The sequence below is a fragment of the Labeo rohita genome, chromosome 1 (assembly GCF_022985175.1).
Source record: "Labeo rohita strain BAU-BD-2019 chromosome 1, IGBB_LRoh.1.0, whole genome shotgun sequence".
Lineage (NCBI taxonomy): Eukaryota > Metazoa > Chordata > Actinopteri > Cypriniformes > Cyprinidae > Labeo > Labeo rohita.
Window position 1 is genome coordinate 37,670,338 of NC_066869.1, and position 17,696 is coordinate 37,688,033.

Consider the following 17,696-nt stretch of genomic DNA (forward strand, 5'->3'; position numbering starts at 1 on the left):
TAGCTGCTTCTTTATCATACTCCATTGACTATGTCTAGCCTGTGCGGGGAGCAATGAACAAGTTTCGCTTCACCTCAGGTCTATTGCTCATCTATCCCTTCAGACCTCCAGTGAACACTGAACAAGACCCCTACAGCTTTAGTGAGAGTTGGAAAATCAGAGGGAGAGATTGAGGTCTCACCTGGGCCTGTAGGAGGTAGAACTCTTGAGTCTGGCGGCTCAGAGCTGCCGCAGAGACCAGTGCACCCTGAGGAGTGATTTGGAAGGCATCGCCCTCGTTCCCACTGATGATAGAAAATGTAAAAGGAGGTCCATTGTGGGAGGCATCCCGGTCAGACACGGTCAGCTGGAGAACACTTGTACCGACCGGCTGGTTCTCCTATACAACATATGCAGAACGTGTTAAAGGTTTTATAATTTAGACCTACAACACTGACACTTTTGTTTTTAATATCTTGAGGCAAATTTGGCATGTAACACATTTGTAACTTGAATTGAGAAGCTATGATTATATTTTATATGTGCCAGCAAGCACAGGCATATCTGGTGACTAATAATGATTTTTCCTTGGAGCAATGTTTCAAAAGGCAATTGGAAACAGTATTCGAAATGCATTTAAATTCCATAATGATGAATTTCAGCATGAAACACAATATTCTGTGGGGAATAATTCAGGGAGTCATTATTTCCCATTTTCAAAGACATTTATCTATCGATATTTGTTTGCACAATAAAAAGTTGACTAGAGTATTGCTTTACAATTGAGGTCAAAAGTTTACATCCCCTTTTCAGAATCCACAAAATGTTAATTATTTTACCAAAATAAAAGGGATCATACAAAATGCATGTTATTGTTTATTTGGTACTGACCTGAATAAGATATTTCTCATAAAAGACTCAAAAGTTTACATCCCATTAGATTCTTACTACTGTGTTCTTACCTGAATGATCCACAGCTGTCTTTGTTTAGTGATTTTTTTAGTTATTAATGAGTCTCTTGTTTGCCCTGAACAGTTTAACAGTTTCTTCAGAAAAATTTGCATATGTATAAAAGTTGCATATGAGTCCCTCAGTTGTCCTCAGTGTGAAAAGATGGATCTCAAAATTATACAGTCATTGTTGAAAAGGGTTCAAATATACAAAAATACTGAAAAACCAAAGAATTTGTTGGACCTGGAGGATTTTTCTGAAGAACAGCAGGCAGTTTAACTGTTCAGGATAAACAAGGGACTCATTAACAATTATCACTAAACAAAAAAAATTATAAATTCAACTATTGTGGACTATATGTAAACATCTTTTATGTGAAATATCTTATTCAGGTCAGTACTAAATAAACAATAACACTCATTTTGTATGATCCCTCTTATTTTGGTAAAATAATTAACATTTTGCAGATTCTGAAAGGGGGATGTAAACTTTTGACCTCAACTGTATGTTGTTTTTGGTCAGTATAGTTGATTAGTAAGTTTACGTAGACTTTATAACCTTTACCTTTTTTTTTTTTTTACACTTTTTACAACAAATTTTGAATTTTTCACACTCTTTTATACATATTTCAGTATTGTTTTAGTATTATTTATATACTATTACGATATTTAATGATATATTAATTAGTTGCTTTAGCCTTAGTTTCAGTAGTTTTATGTGCTTTTGTAATTTTTTATTATTGTTTTTTTAATAGTATTTTACCTTAAACTAAAAAACTAAAGATTTAAAGATTAAGTGTTTCATTAAATCTGAGGATTCAGACCTGTATAATGATGCTGTAGTTTGCCTGAGAGAAGAGCGGTGGATTATCGTTTATGTCTGAGACATCTATGTTGACCATAGCGCTGCTGGAACGAGCCGGGCTTCCACTGTCAGAAGCCAACACAGTCAGAGTGTAACCTGAAGTCTAAAAAACAAACAAAACAAAATGTCATCATTAGGTTTCAGCAACAGACCGCCAATGCACCTGCTCCTGAGACACCTGAGTGTTTTGTACCTTCTCTCTGTCGAGCTGGCGGGCCACCTTGACCTCACCTCTCATGGGGTCGATGGTGAATGGACTGCCTTGATTGCCATCAATGATGGAGAAGCGCACCTGATTACTGGATGGACCATCTGCATCGTCGGCCATGACCTTCACACACAGAGAAACACACACCTGGTTAAGATAAAGATTACCACAGACTCAGGTATGCAGCACCCCCGCCTTCGTCCTTCTTGCCTTGTGAGTCAGTAACTATTGGCTGAGACTCTCGGGGGAAATCAGAAGGCATGCAAGTGAAACAGAGCTGGGTATCAAAGCCTCACTTTCACACTGACAATTTATATTCAGCATGATAAGACATGAACATCTCTAATAAATGACCAGAGTCAAAGCGAGACTGCAGATTAAAGATTTGTGTGAGTCGCCAAGCTTTCGTTTGACATTGGACTGTTTGTTTAGCGTGTGTGTTCTTTGCTCTGTGTTGATTTTAGAAGATGACGTAACACAGGAAGTGCTTTAGAAAGACTCACAATGAGCACGGTCTTTCCCAGTTCTGCGTCTTCGCTAATCACAGCAGAGTAAATATCTTGGTTAAAGATGGGGCTGTTGTCGTTTACATCAGTCAGGTTGATGTTCACTGTGGCCATGTCGCTGAGCGACGGCGTGCCTCCATCTGTAGCCTCCACTGTGAGATAAAACTCATGCACAGTTTCGTAGTCCAAAGGCTCGATCACAAAGACACCGCCTGGGAAGAAAAGGACAATGAGATGTCAAAATACATGAAAATCTCTATTAATAATAAATCTACAATGAGCAAACTTTAAAAATATTCAAATATTCAAAAATAATGTAAAATTTCCACGTGACTGCGCTTCACAATTTCATCTGAAAGTAGGTTCCACATCTTAGTTGCATATGTAGAAAAATCACTCGTTCAAAAGGATCATGTGACACTGAAGACTCGAGTAATTGATTTAAAATCAAATTAAAATTCAGCTTTGCATCGCATTATTTTAAAGTATATTAACATAAAAAACACTGTTTTAATTCGCAATAATATTTCACAATATTACATTTTTTTTCTGTATTTTTAATTAAATAAATGCAGCCTTGTTGAGCAGAAAACACTATAAAAACACTAAAAATCTTACTGCCGGTTAATTATCCTTGATACTGATAATGTGGTATTTTTTTCAAGATTCTTTAGTCTTTTCTGCTCATCAACACTGTCTTTATTTGGTTAAAAATACAGAAAAAAATGTAATATTGTGAAATATTATTTCAATTTAAAATAGTGGTTTTATATTTTAAAATACTTTAAAATAGAATTTATTCATGTGATGCAAAGCTGAATTTTTAGCATCATTACTTCAGTCTTCAGTGCCACATGATCCATCAGAAATCATTCAAATATGCTGATTTATTATCAATGTAGAAACAGTTGTGTTTTTTTTTTTGAATCTGTGATACTATTTTCCATTTTTCCATTTTTACCATTTGTAACAATATATACTACCATTCAAAGTTTGGGGTCAGTAATTTTTTTTTTTACATCTTTATTTGTTTGAAAGAAATTAATACTTTTATTCAGCAAAGATGTGTTAAATGAATAAACAGTAATAGTAAAAACTAATATTGTTAGAAAAGATATATATTTTGAATAAATGCTGTTCTTTTTAACTTTGTTAAAAACTCCACAGATTCCAAAAATTAAGAAACACAACTGTTACTAACACTGATAATAAATCAGCATATTAGAATGATTTCTGAAGGATCATGTGACTCTGAAGACTGGAGCAATGATACTGAAAATTCAGCTTTGCATCATAGTAATAAACTCTATTCTAAAGCATATTCAAATAGAAAACCACTATTTCAAATTGCAATATTTCACATTATTATATTTTTTTCTGTATTTTTAATCAAATAAATGCAGCCTTGATGAGCTGAAAAGTCCTTAAAAACATTAAAAATTTTACTGATCCCAAACTTTTGAACGGCAGTGTATGTAAGCATAAGAACTTAAAAGATGACTTGAAATTCAACCGCTCCCAGTTCTGCAGGGATTTCAATAGGTTCATCAAAGCTGTTGTGTTTACCTGTATGAGGGTCGACACGGAATGCTCCTCTCTCATTTCCATTGATAATTGTGTATGTAATCTCTGCGCCTGCTTCTGAGTCTCGGCTGGCTGCGTGCACCCGCAACACCTGTGTGCCCACTGGAATGTCTTCAGCGACGGTGGCAGTGTATTCACGCCGCTCAAACACTGGAGGGTTGTCGTTGATGTCCAAGATGGAAACACTGACAGTGGTGAGGGAGGAAAGACGGCGCGGGGTGCCACGGTCGGTGGCACGGGCACGGAGGGTGTAGAGCGACCGCAACTCACGGTCCAGAGGACGATCCAGACGCACAACACCTGTCTCCTCATCGATAGAGAACACACCATCAGCAGAGTCCAGGAATGAATAGAGGACCTCGGCGTTAGAACCTAAACACACACAAAGCACAATCAGATTAATATAGACATTTAAGATATTTGTAAGTGGTCAACCGATTCCTAAAAATCTTATGACCCCAAACTTCTGAACAGTAATGTAACTGCATACCAACACTGGCACTCTCAGTAATATCTCTCAATATCTCTTCACTTTGTAAACACTGGGTCGGTACTTCTGCAGCGATATAGGGTGATTTTGAAGTTGGAGGAGAAAATGAGATGGGAGTTGACGCAGAGCTAGACAAGACAAGCATTTGAGGTGAAAAAGTATATAAATTGTCAATTTTTCCGAAAGTAACCGATCGTTTCGCCTTCTTCCTCGGCTGGGATCGTTTGCTTTTAAACTGCATTTTGAAAGTTCAAACTCAGGGGCACCATTGAAGTCCACTATATGGAGAGGAATCCTGAAATATTTTCCTTAAAAAACATAATTTCTTTACGATTGAAGAAATAAAGATATGAACATCTTGGATGAAAAGGGGGTAAGTAAATGATCTGTAAATTTTTGTTCTGGATGTGAACTTCTCCTTTAAGAAAGGACAACTACTTCATAAAGACTTCCAACAAATCAATAGATTTTGCAGATTAAGAAGCTTTCAAATCAATAGCAAAGCCTCCAGCAGTTATGATGATTTGCAAGAACCTCTAGTGCGACTGTGTCTTCGTCTCATTTGCTTAAATCTAATGACTTATAAATTCATCCTACAAAAGATTCAGCTGTAAAACCTCTGGTCCTGAGCTGCATATTAAGAAGTGTAAGTGAGTGCCACTTATTATATTGGGGAAAGCACATACACACAAACAAACAAGACGAAGATAGAGTACACTAATCCCTCTAATGCATTTTTGAGTAAGCCTCATTTGTGGCTTGCTAGTACAATCCTATCTATCAAGACACACTCTCTCATTATAGCCAGTTAACACAATCTCTTGTGTTTTACAAAGTTTCAGTCAGGCCAAATTATTGTAACACAGCTGCTTCATGACAGTTCAGTATGATGTCAGTCTATTGATCACTTAAACACCTTCTCAGATCATTTCAAGTCTATGATGCAGCTTACAAGTTGTAGGCTGAAGGTTGTGGCATTGATGCTGAGGAATGAGGAAAGAATAAAAGACTGGTTGTGTTTAGGCTACACTTAAAGTAAGTGAAATAGGTCTGGAATGTACACAGAGCACACAATGTGAATGGTTGAGGATAAAGAGTACAAAACAAAGGATGATAAGAGCGGAATCCAAGCAAAAGCAACTAAGAGGAAGAGAAAGACAGAGATGTTTGTGTTCTTCTAGAATAAAGGTGTTGCCCTGATCTGAGAATGTCATATGTTTGTGTTGGTTTTCTCTCTAAAGTGCTAACACAACAGATGGACACCGACAAGCCATACTGTTGCAGTTAATTATAAAGTATATTGGAAAACACACTTACATTCAAACACAATTTATATTTTAATATATTAAGGGGTCATCGGATGCAAAACTCACTTTTACATGTTGTTTGAACATAAAAGTGTGTTGGCAGTGTGTGTACACAACCACCCTATAATGATAAAAATCCACCCAGTGGTATGTTTGTAATCTTTGTAAATCGAGGCCATTCTCTCACTTCGGGGCAGGGGAAGACAACAATGTCTCCGGTTGAGCAATCGAGGTGTTTTGTTGTTGGATGTCATAAGGAACATAGCAGTCATCATTTACTCCTGACATCTGAGCAGCTAAAGATGCAGAGGATTAACGTTACTTTCGATTTAGAAGAAAGTGCGCCCGGCAATCTACATAAATGCCTCTTTGTTCGCGCGAATCATTCGTGATCCAGCTTCACCTACAGAAGAAGTGAGTATAAGGGTTTTTTACGCATCTTTGCATATCGCCTTTCTTAATAATGTGCTACTTAGCAAGTTTTACGGTTAAATGCGACTAAAATAAACAGAACGGCTCGTCACCCCACAGTAGAGAAGGGCAGGGTCAGCAGAGCTCGTTAGCATTTAAAGGCAAATGCAACAGAACGGCTCGCTGTGAACAAACATTGTGTGACAAGGTAAAAAGGGTGTTTTTACACTACCACTGAGAAATTTTAACCGAAGTATGTTATAGACTACTCATTAAGACTCATATCAACTTGAAAAATGGGCATCAATGACCTCTTTAAATGTATAATTTATACAATAATCATTGTTCTGGATAGTGAAGATCTTACCCGTGTCCAGGTCTGTGGCGTACAGGCGAGCTACAGGTGTGTTTATCTCTGTGTTTTCGAACACAGTGAAGGTGTAGGGGTCAGAGGTGAATTGCGGAGCGTTGTCATTGACATCCTCGACTATAATTTCAACTTCTGCTTCACAGAAGCGTCCGCCTCCATCCAGAGCTCGAACCTTCATCTTGTGCACCTCCTCTTCTTCACGGTCCAACGGGAGCAGTGTTTTTAATTCACCTGATGAAACAAAAACACAATTTACACTGTGTCCTAACAAAAATGTCACAAGAGATAACAGCTCTTCCATGTAAATAATGAGTTTTTGTCCTAACCAGCTGCGACCACGGTGTCATGCTGGGTTGCCCTGCCCATTGCAAAATGTCACTGGCACAAAAACTGTCAGAGCATTTTGCATTTAAAGGTAAAATCTTTTTAACTTTTGGAATGTCACTTTCACAAAACTTTGTTTTTTCAAGCATTTCCATCAAACAGTGTTGTTCAAAACCCGTAAGACTTTCACTCATCTTTGAAATGCAAATTAAGACATTTTAAATGAAACCCAAGAGATTTTTATTTCATTTAGGGTTTACCATATTTAATGTGATCTATATATATGCATTGATCAATGTTTCTATGTATAAATAAAATCCTAGTTAAATATTTTCATTACAATGTTTATCTTTATGAACTTTCTGAAGTGTCAAAGTTTTGGTTGCATTGACTTTCAATGGCAGGAGAGAAATCGCTCAGGTTCTATTAAAAAATATCTGGCATGAAACAACACAAGAGTGAATAAATGATTACAGAATTTTGATTTTTGGGTGAACTAACCCATTAAATCATTTGCAATTTCTGTGAATTTGTGTAAACTCCAATTTGAAGGCACCCTGATGCTGCTTGCACATACATAAATAGTTCATTGCTCTCTCATTGTTCATATCTGCAAAGTTACTTTATGTATATTTATTATAGTTGTCGCTTGCTAAAACCCCCAAAATTCACTCGCCATCAATCACTTTGAACATCAGCTGGCACTGCACTAATGAACAAGACACAATCCAATTTCATTTTAAACTATCTCATCTGTCAAGTCAAGTCAAGAGGATACTCTAAAACGCCCTCACAAGAAAAGCAGTGAGAGAAAGAGACAGTCGTCTCTTTTATGAGGAAATGATCTGACCTAATAATTTCAGAAAGCGTAAGTTACGTTCCATTGGAGTGGTCACTGATTTAAAATGGCCCTTTTGTGTGCCAGCTGTTTAGTGTCGACCTTTTAGCTGGAACGCATCTCAAGGAGGAATGAATGCAGGGTGTCCAAAAGTTCTCCCTCGAGGGAAGCTAAAATCATCCTTGCGCTGAGCGGCTTAAAGAAATAGAAAAGATTAAAGAGGAGAAGGATGGTGAGAAATGAGAGAAATAGCAAGGGAGAATAAAGTGCAGTCGGCATGTGGGCTGCTGGGAGAGTGAGCTGAGAAAAGAACCAAAAGGGAAAGTCACCCTCGGCAAAGCAGCCGCCAGCTTTCAGGGGTCTGGTTGGCTCGCACGAGAGCACACTTGGCATTGCTAACTTGCAATAATGCTCCTCTTCTTTTCCACGACGGAACGAAGGGGGAAAAAGCGAAGAAAATTCTCCGTGCACACTAAACCCACACAGAAGAACAGTAGCGCTCCTTCAGTTTGCGAGCCAGCATTCCCTGCCTTCACACTCGGTTTTATCAAAGAGCCAGTGAGTAGCGCCTTTACAATAGCTTTTGTGTTGTAGCAGTGTGACGCTGTCACAAACCCACTGTTGATTTCTGCTCTCTTTCCGCCTGGAACTGATGTTTAATTCACACAGCTGAGAGACAGTTGATTTGAGTTAATAGCTGAAGTGGGGCAACACTTCAAATGTTTTATTAAAATATTTAGTGTGAATATGTTTGCGTGAATTAAACATTCTAGTAAAAAAAATCGCGAATAGAATTCCATGGTGTTCACTGTAAAACAGTAATGAAAGCCCAAGGGTGTACATCCTTCTCTGGATAAGCAATTAAATTAGAAATCATTACGGTTTTAAATGAGATGTGTGTTTGACTGCAGGCAAAAGTAAACGATGTTGAAAATGTTCTGTTTATGAGGCATATATTTGTCTGTCTGTTGAGACAATAGTCTTAGATTGTTTAGATTTTTGGGGTCTGTAAGATTTTTAAGATTTTAGAAAGAATGCTCAGCAAGGTTGCATTTATTTAAATGAGTAAAAACAGTAATATTAATACAAATAAAACAAAATAATATTTTATATTTTGTTTTATATACACTTAATATTTTGTGGAAACACCACTTATTTGAAATAGAAATCAGCTGTAACATTATAAATGTTGTTATTGTCACTTTTGATAAATTTAATGCTTCCATGCTGAATAACAGTATAAATTAATCTTATCGACTGCAAACTTCAACAGTAGTGTGTGTGTATAATATATATATTTATATTAGGGCTGTCAGTTTAACACGTCAGTTTGCATTAACTGCATTAAAATATTTTAATCACATTATTTTTCATAACTAATTAATTAACGTGACACATTTGACACATCCTGAATACCAAATGCGTACCTGTCTCAGAGTCAATGCTAAAGTGTTCGGACCCTTGGCCTAGCAGCTCGTAGGAGATCTGTGCATTGGAACGGATGTCAGCATCTGTGGCGGAGACCTGCAGGATAAGCCTACCAGCAGAGGAGTCCTCCGGGACACTTTCCATATAGAATGACTGCAAATACAGAAAGAGAGGCATGTGAAAAACATTAGTGACTTCCCAAATGGGATGACAGGGCCAAAAAGAAAAGAGAAATGAAAGTAAAGAGAAAGAGTTTGGTCGTAATTGTGAAGCCAAATTGAAAAAGGGGCTAAAAGATTTTCACCGCAGGAGTTCTATTAAATTAACATTATTCAAAAAGGAACACAATACGTAAAAGAAGCACATTAGCCCTTACAAAACCCTCTTGCAGTGCAAAATCGCTCTCTTTGTTTCTTAAATGCTGCATTTCACATAAGGACCTTTTCAAATCCCTCCTGACATTCTCTCTTTCTCTCTAAGTCTCGTCCCATTTAGCATGCACAGCGGGTAGGCTGTGCCCTCCCCTTAACTGACAGAATCAGACTACATGACATTTTGCTGCAATGCACTTCCCACACACACATATACACAAAACCAACATTCATACCTTCTCACAAATTGGGCTGTTGTCATTGGCATCCAAGACCTTGACTTCAACCACAGCCTTGGCTGTGAAGGTCCCGTCAGTGGCTGTAATGTTCAGCAAGTAATTGTCCTTCTCCTCCCTGTCGAGAGGCTTTCGCACCGAGACCTTCCACTCGCCTTGAGTATGCTCAATGCCAAACTGCCCCAAGGGGTCTCCACCTTCAGAGAGCACACATGAGAAACGTCAGTCAAACTAATGAATGTAAACACCAGTTAAAATTATTATGCATTTATGTGGTTTCCTGTTGTATGTGTAGAAGCTACAGTAATGGCTCAATTTATAACTGCTTAGTTACTGTGAGATATCTGTGCGACGGGTACATTCACGACGGGGAAAGCATTCACGAAGCTTCACTACTTGTTTGCCTGGACTTCACAATATTAACACAAAGCGTCTATGTAAATAAGTAGCAGTGTGACTTGTTATGCCAATTTCTGTCATCACTCTACAATCAGGCGAAGACGAGTGGATGTAATGAGACCGTTTTCTCTGCCAGAAAGTGCTCATCTCATCTCACGGTTGGCATCGATGTTCGCGTTAATTAATTATCACCAGAGCTGAAACATTCCCGCTTTGTTTCAAAAGCGTCATTGTGAAAATTATCATTTTTTCTGTTTATAATCTCTCGATGATCTAAGTATTCTTTACACAGAAATCCTTCAGAACGTGACAATTTGATAGCACATCGTAGGATATTTTGCTTTAGCCGTAAATGGTTTCCCACAGATAATTAATTGCTCATACTATAAATTACTCCATTATAAACTACTACTAGAAGTACAAATCAGACCCACCTGTGATAAAGTAGTTGATTTGCTTGTTACTCTCCTCGGTGTCCAGGTCTGTAGTACTAAGAATGGCAATGACTCCACCAGGTGGGTCATCTTCGCTTACTGTGCCTTTATAGATCTCTGCTGTGAACCTTGGTGGGTTGTCATTCACATCTACCACTGTGACATCCACCTTGGTACTGGACATCAGCTGGGCTTTGTCTCCACGGTCAGTGGCTAAGACTGAAACGGTGTACTTGTTTTTCTTCTCACGGTCAAGTTCCTTTAATGTGGTAATCCATCCAGTTTCACTGTTGATGGCAAACAATTCTGCAATGTCCCTTGTCTCTTGGCTGGAATCTAGATTGTAAACCACATGGCCATTAGTGCCCGAGTCCAGGTCTGTGGCCTTTACCTGTATAACAGAGGTGCCACCTGGGAGATTCTCCACAACGAAAGCTTCATAAGGGTTTGACTCAAAGAGTGGTCGATTATCATTGACATCCTTGACCTGGATATTGATGTCCGCAGCTGAGATGACTTTGTTACCATCATATTCGATTTGTGCTTGTAGGGTTAGCTGATACCATTTGGTGCTCTCGTGGTCAAGCTTCTTCTCCAGCTTCAAAGATCCTGAGGTGGGGTCAACTACAAATACCTCATCCTGGTTGCTCTCAGGAGTATTCCCTTTCACCAGGCTGTAAAAGACTGGCTGATCACTTTCGGCCTGAATGACATCTATTTCTGAACCAAGAGGAAGATCTTCATCTATGGCAAACCTGTAGTGGGACTCTATGAACTTTGGCACTGGGACTTCTGGAGCAAGAATCCTGACATAAACAGGAACAACTGAGGACTTGGTGGGATTTCCACCATCTTTTGCTCGAACAAGAAACGTGTAGAGTTGGTTCTCCAATCCAATAAGGCTTTCCTTTGTTACAATGACACCACTAAACTGGTGGATCTCAAAATTCTCCTCAACATTGTCTGCGTCCCCTTCAATAGAATAGGTGATGTCTGCATTACTACCTTCATCCATGTCGGATGCTGCAATCTTGAGTATGGTTGTTCCTCTTGGCATGTCGGAAGCAACGTTAACTCTGTAATCAGCAGCTCTGAACTGCGGGGCGTTGTCATTGATATCCGTTAAGATCACATTTACAGTGCAGAAGCCAACTTTGCCGCCACCGTCTTTAGCGATTAAAGAAATTGGAATTACTTTCTCCAATGCGTTCTCTCGGTCAAGACTCTCCAAAGTGAAGATCTCTCCATTTTCAGAGATTGAGAACTTGTCTTTTGCAATGTCATTGACTATATGATAGGTGAGTCTTCCATATGTACCTGAGTCATCATCTGTCGCTTGGGCCTCAACTACCAATGTTCCAACTGGTGAGTTCTCCAGAAGCTCAACCACATAATCCACCTGGTTGAACGTAGGATTGTGGAAGTTAGCACTGATAACATTGACCTTCACAATGGCTGAACTTCTGAAAACACCATCTGATACAGATACATTGATGTTGTAGAGACGCTCCATATGGGGTTTCCGGTGGTTTGATATTGTTATAGCCCCAGTGTTTGGATCCATGGCAAAGTTCTGCCCTTCATTTCCTGATATAATTGAGAATTCAAGTTTACCACTATCTGAATTGTCAGCATCAGAAGCCTGAACCTGGGTGACAAAGTGGCCACGAGGTGCCAATTCACTGATTGTAGCTTCATAGACATTCTGTGAGAACACTGGAGTGTTGTCGTTCAGGTCCACTACATCAATTAACACAGTGACCTCACTGGAAAGGGCAGGCACTCCACCATCAACTGCTCTAATTATCAGCTTATGTGACGGTTTTTCCTCATGGTCAAGCATCTGAGTTGTCCAGATTGTGCCCGTGTCACGATCGATGCTGAAGTAATCAGAGCTCTTGTCTTTATCTTCAAGGATCTGATAAAAAAGCACTTGGTTGTTACCAGTATCAGCATCTGTAGCTGATACTTGTAATACGGACGTCCCGATCACTGATGCTTCTGAAAGACTTGCATTGTACAGTTTAGTATGAAACACTGGTGGGTTGTCATTAACATCTTCCAAGATTATGTCCACAAAGACTTCAGCTTTTGCACCAGTTAGCGAGTCAGTGGCTCTTACGCTGAGTTTATAGGCTGGGTGGGTCTCAAAATCCAAAGGCTTTACAACCTGAATGACGCCAGTATTGAAGTTGATGGAGAACTGATTGAGAGGGTCCCCTTCTGTGATTGTGTACACTATTCTAGGGCCTTCAGAGTCATTAGCCTGAATGTGTACGACAGGCGTTAGTAATGGTATGTTCTCTGGGATTTCCAGACTGTAGAAGGCTTTCTCAAACACAGGCATTGCTTTGTTTACAACCATTATTGGCACTTCAACAGATGAAGAAAGTGCTGGTTCCCCTCCATCTCTGGCTACAACAGTGATTACAAATTCAGCGTTAAGAGAGTCTTTCTCAAGCTTCTTTGTTAGTGAGATTCCACCATCCATGCTGATCTGAACAAACTCATTCAGCTCCTGAAGATGGTAGCTGATCTCAGCATTTCTGTTGATATCTGCATCAACCGCCGTCACTTTTGTGATGATGTGACCTGCTTCTGTGTCAACCTGCACCAGTGCCTGATAGGGCAAATTGACAAACACAGGTGGGTTGTCATTGACATCCTCGATTGTCACTGTGACAAGGACATGGGCTATGTCAGATGACTTGTCTTCTCTGGTCACCTCCACCACGATATCAAATATGCCTTGCTCTTCTCGATCAAAGGGTATGCCTGTAGAGGAGAGTACTCCCGAAGTACGGCTTATTGTGAATCTCTTATCAGGGTTCAGAATGGTATAAAACAAAGGCTCATTGACTTGGTTTCCCACCGCAACTATTACAGCTAACGTCTTCTTCTCTAAGGAATTTTCTGGTACAGAGGCTTTGTATGATTCTTGGGTGAACCTGAGGCTGCTCTCCTTATTCTCTCTGACATTTATTTTCACCAAAGCTGTTTTAGAAAACCTGCCATCAGACACCCTTACTTTGAGCTCATACCTGCTTCTAAGCTGAGTGACATTTTGAATAGTGATAACCCCTGTGACCGGGTCCATTTTAAACTTCTCTCCAATATTGCCTTCGACAATAGAGTAAAATAGCCTTGAATTTGGACCTGAGTCTGCATCCGTGGCATTAACTGTGATCACTTCGACTCCTTTGTAAGTTGGCACCAAGACTGTGGTTTCATACAGATCTTGGCTAAATTGAGGCGGGCAGTCATTGACGTCCAAGATCTCAATAGTCACGTTAGCAGCCTTCTCTGCAAAATGACGGGGGACTCCCATGTCATGAACTTGTACAGTAAAGCGAAACACGGATCTTTGCTCATAATCCAATTCGCTGATGGTTCTGATTGCACCAGTACTCGAGTCAATAGCAAAGTAATTATGGGCAAATGGCTCAACAATCTGATAGACCAGTCTAGAGTTTGCATCATGGTCAATATCTAAAGCACGGATGACAAGCGGTGTGTTGTCTTTGGTGAGGACTACACTGTTGACCGGAGAAGACTCACTGATCATTCCAGTGAACTCATTTTGAATAAATACAGGTGCATTATCATTCTCATCCTTCAAGTGAATCAGTAGAGTAGTGTTACTAGCCAGACCGGCCATGTTGGTTCCCTGAATGATTAGTTTGTATGACGGAATTGTCTCGTAATCCAAAACTGAATGGGTCACAACTACTCCAGAGTTGGGGTTGATGTCAAACGCTCCATTCACATTTCCGTCTTTGATCTGATAGAACACTGATGATTGGCTGTTGGCGCTAACTAGACTCACAAAGGCTCCAAGAAGAGCCGTTTCGCTGACTTCAGCAGAAAACTCCTTCTCCGCAAATTTAGGGATGGCATTGTCAGAAATAGTGACAGTTATGTCAACAGCAGCAGTAGCACTAAGTGGTGGTGTGCCTTTGTCAGAGGCTTTCACGGTTAGCTCAAATCGGTTCTTGCTGCTACGGTCCAGCTCCTTTGCCACAGTGATAGTGCCCAGGATAGGATCAATAGCAAATGAATTGGCCACGTTTCCTAGGAAGGAATATGACAAAGATGTATCAAACATTTGCCAAAAGGTTTAAATTTCTCAGAACTCTTTAGAACTCATTAATTTAAACTTGGATGCATTGATTTAAAGTTAAAAATGACATACTGTTGTATGTATAAGTCTGTTTAGCTTTATCTTTAATGAATATTTGAGTTTGCCAAAGAAAAGAAGCATCTGTATTGTCTTAGACTAATCAGCTGCCTGAGCGTCAGTCATTCAGTATGTGATCTGAACAATGTTTGCTGTCTCATGCACACACATACAGTACATTTCAATTAGCTTCTGTAATCTCAGACATTTCAAATATGTGCATTCTCAAAAGGCCACTTGGCATCATATCTGTGCTATGCTCTGCTTTCAAAACTCTCACAGTTTGGTGGACCGCAGGACCCTTGGCTGCCATATTCAATATCTCCCACATTTTTAGCTCTAGTGGCCGCTTCTGTGGTCTGTTTCTAATTACTTGCCTTTACCGTTTTCAGGCATTTCATACATCATATTTATACAATATGTAGTTTCCAGGACAAATTGGATAAAACTCAAGAGCAATCAGATCAATCAGATGGAATACCTGACTCAATGCTATAGATGATCTCAGCATTCTGTCCTTTGTCTTTGTCAAGAGCAGAGACCTGAAGCACTGCAGAGCCAATTGCAGCAGATTCAAACACACGGCCCACATATGGCGAACCAGAGAACCAAGGTGCATTGTCATTGGTGTCCTGCACATTTACAATCACACGCACCAGGTTCCGCTTCACAGGAATGTCCTGATCTCGTACCTGCAGTGTGGAGGGTGGAGGAAGGTATATATAAAGAACAATTCTCTAGTAATTTCAACACTTTAATTGGAAGCTTATGTGAAACACATCAAGCACTAGGTAGCAGACCACATGATCTTACCATGACAGTTAGTGTATGTTGGTGCATGGTTTCATGGTCTAGTCTCTCTGCGGTGTACAACACCCCGGTTCCAGGATCTAGTCTGAACTTGCGTAGACTGAATGGGTCAGTGCTGCTGAGGAGGGTGTAGGTTAGCTTGTTCTTCTCATCCTGGTCTGTAGCTGTAATCCGTAGCACCTCCGTATCAGGTGGGGTATCTTCAGGGACATTCACTTCATACTTAGGCTTAGAGAACTGGGGACGATGATTGTTGGTGTCGATAACTTTAATAAGAACCTGTAAAAACAAACAATAAGTAAATCATTTAAAAAAAGTAAGGCCTTGTTTAATGATCTAGTTACAATGTGGCAATTTCTTTTAATGAATAATAATAGAGAAACTGAGTGAGAGACTAAAAGTGTCCTAAATGTATCAATGCTCTTAAAATGTCCATTAAAACACCCATATACAAATTCACCAAGGCATGTCAAAACTCTGGAACATAATCGTTAATTTACAAAATAGAGAGGAAGATCAGCGAGACGGTAAGGACAGGCCAGTCTAACAACCATCTAGTTGTTTAATGAGGCTGACTAGTGAGTTTATCTATATTTTGTTACGTTTTACTGCAAATGATTTCAAAAGGATGAATTAAAAGACAAAACTCCACATCTCTGTGCCTGTCAGCTAAGGTAAACTCTCACAGGTAAGCCATGTGTCTAAATTCATTCTCTTTAAAGCACCGCCGCCACAGCCATCAAAGCGGCGCTTTTGTAACAAATGAATTGCTTTCAACAATATATTTCTAGACAATTACTACTAGACTTCAAAAAACCCTGCTGTGAGCAAGGTTATGCATAAACTGTAGGTCTGTTTGTTTGTGAGGAATGCGATAGTTGAATGAAGTGTTATAGTTGTCTGAATATCTGTCAGTTACCACATTAAATATAATGCTGTGCTGTCTGATCAGTGTTAAGTTGATTTATTAGCCTAATTATATAGTGCAGATTAGTCAACTACTAGTTGTTCAGACCACACAGAGTAGTGTTTTTCTTTTTCTTTTTTTTTTTTTTTAAATGCACATCATGAAACTGAACTTCATTTATGTTTGCCGGCTCATACCTTAGGGGTTTAGAACTCTTATCACAGCTGCTTTGATATTAACCAGATCAATATTTGTAATAACTCGGGGAATAATTTAAATGCCTGGTTACTTATGACTTACATTCAACAATAAATGTTGGAAAACCAACATGAATTCAAATGAGTTGTGGCTGGTTTTGATAACACTGCATGTTGACATTTTCTTTGGTTAGAAATGATTGTATCGTGAATGCACAAGGATGTGTTTCATTAACAGTTTAAAGTCCTACAGCGAGTGAAATGCCACGGTTATTCCACTGCATACTTATGAGTGTTTTGACTTTTTAGCAATTCTCAGTACATACACTTGTTGTACATAGGCTAATGCATTAATATCATGTATGAGATGTCATTTTGAGAGACAAAAACACATACACATCAACTATTGTCATTTTTTTTTTTTTAAATCAAAGCCAACTATTTGTCTATTTGCCTTCTGGATGAACATTAGTAAGTGGACAGGAAGCTCCACAATGAATGCAACCAGAGTGGCTAGAATAGATGTGTAAAATGAGTGTGTGGTTAAATAATCTGTGTTCATACAATCGCACATACTTTTATAAGGATGGGGAACAAAGAAGGTGAGATGCATTGGATTATTAGAGTTAGAAATGCATGCCAGCCATCAGGGGGCGGTGTTTTACATAAAACAACCAACCGTGGGTCCACTGATTTAAACCAGAATCCTCACAAATGGATTGGCCACATATGCGTCCCACTAGTCACATATGTTTTCAAGTGACAGTTGGGAGTGAAAGTTGAAATATCTGAGAGAGTTCTGGTATATCACAGAGTTATAACTGAATGAATTACCTAGCAGCAACCATAAAAAACTGCAACATCTAGAAAGCCTTACGATTAATTTCAAGCATTGTATTTGTATC

General features: G+C 39.2%; 1 protein-coding gene across 11 annotated transcripts in view; it reads right to left on the reverse strand.

Moving 5' to 3' along the window:
- fat1a (FAT atypical cadherin 1a) overlaps positions 1 to 17,696 on the reverse strand; it is a 94,628-nt gene that overhangs the window by 15,394 nt on the left and 61,538 nt on the right. For all 11 annotated transcript variants that reach the window (XR_007829067.1, XR_007829083.1, XR_007829074.1 and 8 more), the window contains 11 exons: positions 15,691 to 15,966; positions 15,359 to 15,569; positions 10,701 to 14,771; positions 9,868 to 10,064; positions 9,260 to 9,413; positions 6,668 to 6,901; positions 4,075 to 4,464; positions 2,506 to 2,720; positions 1,988 to 2,125; positions 1,754 to 1,897; positions 182 to 379 (listed from right to left, as the gene is read on the reverse strand). Coding sequence is in view for 8 of the 11 variants with exons in the window: in XM_051127637.1 (XP_050983594.1) it covers positions 182 to 379; positions 1,754 to 1,897; positions 1,988 to 2,125; positions 2,506 to 2,720; positions 4,075 to 4,464; positions 6,668 to 6,901; positions 9,260 to 9,413; positions 9,868 to 10,064; positions 10,701 to 14,771; positions 15,359 to 15,569; positions 15,691 to 15,966 (6,228 nt within the window). In the remaining 3 variants the exon portion in view is untranslated. The remainder of the gene's footprint in view (positions 1 to 181; positions 380 to 1,753; positions 1,898 to 1,987; positions 2,126 to 2,505; positions 2,721 to 4,074; positions 4,465 to 6,667; positions 6,902 to 9,259; positions 9,414 to 9,867; positions 10,065 to 10,700; positions 14,772 to 15,358; positions 15,570 to 15,690; positions 15,967 to 17,696) is intronic.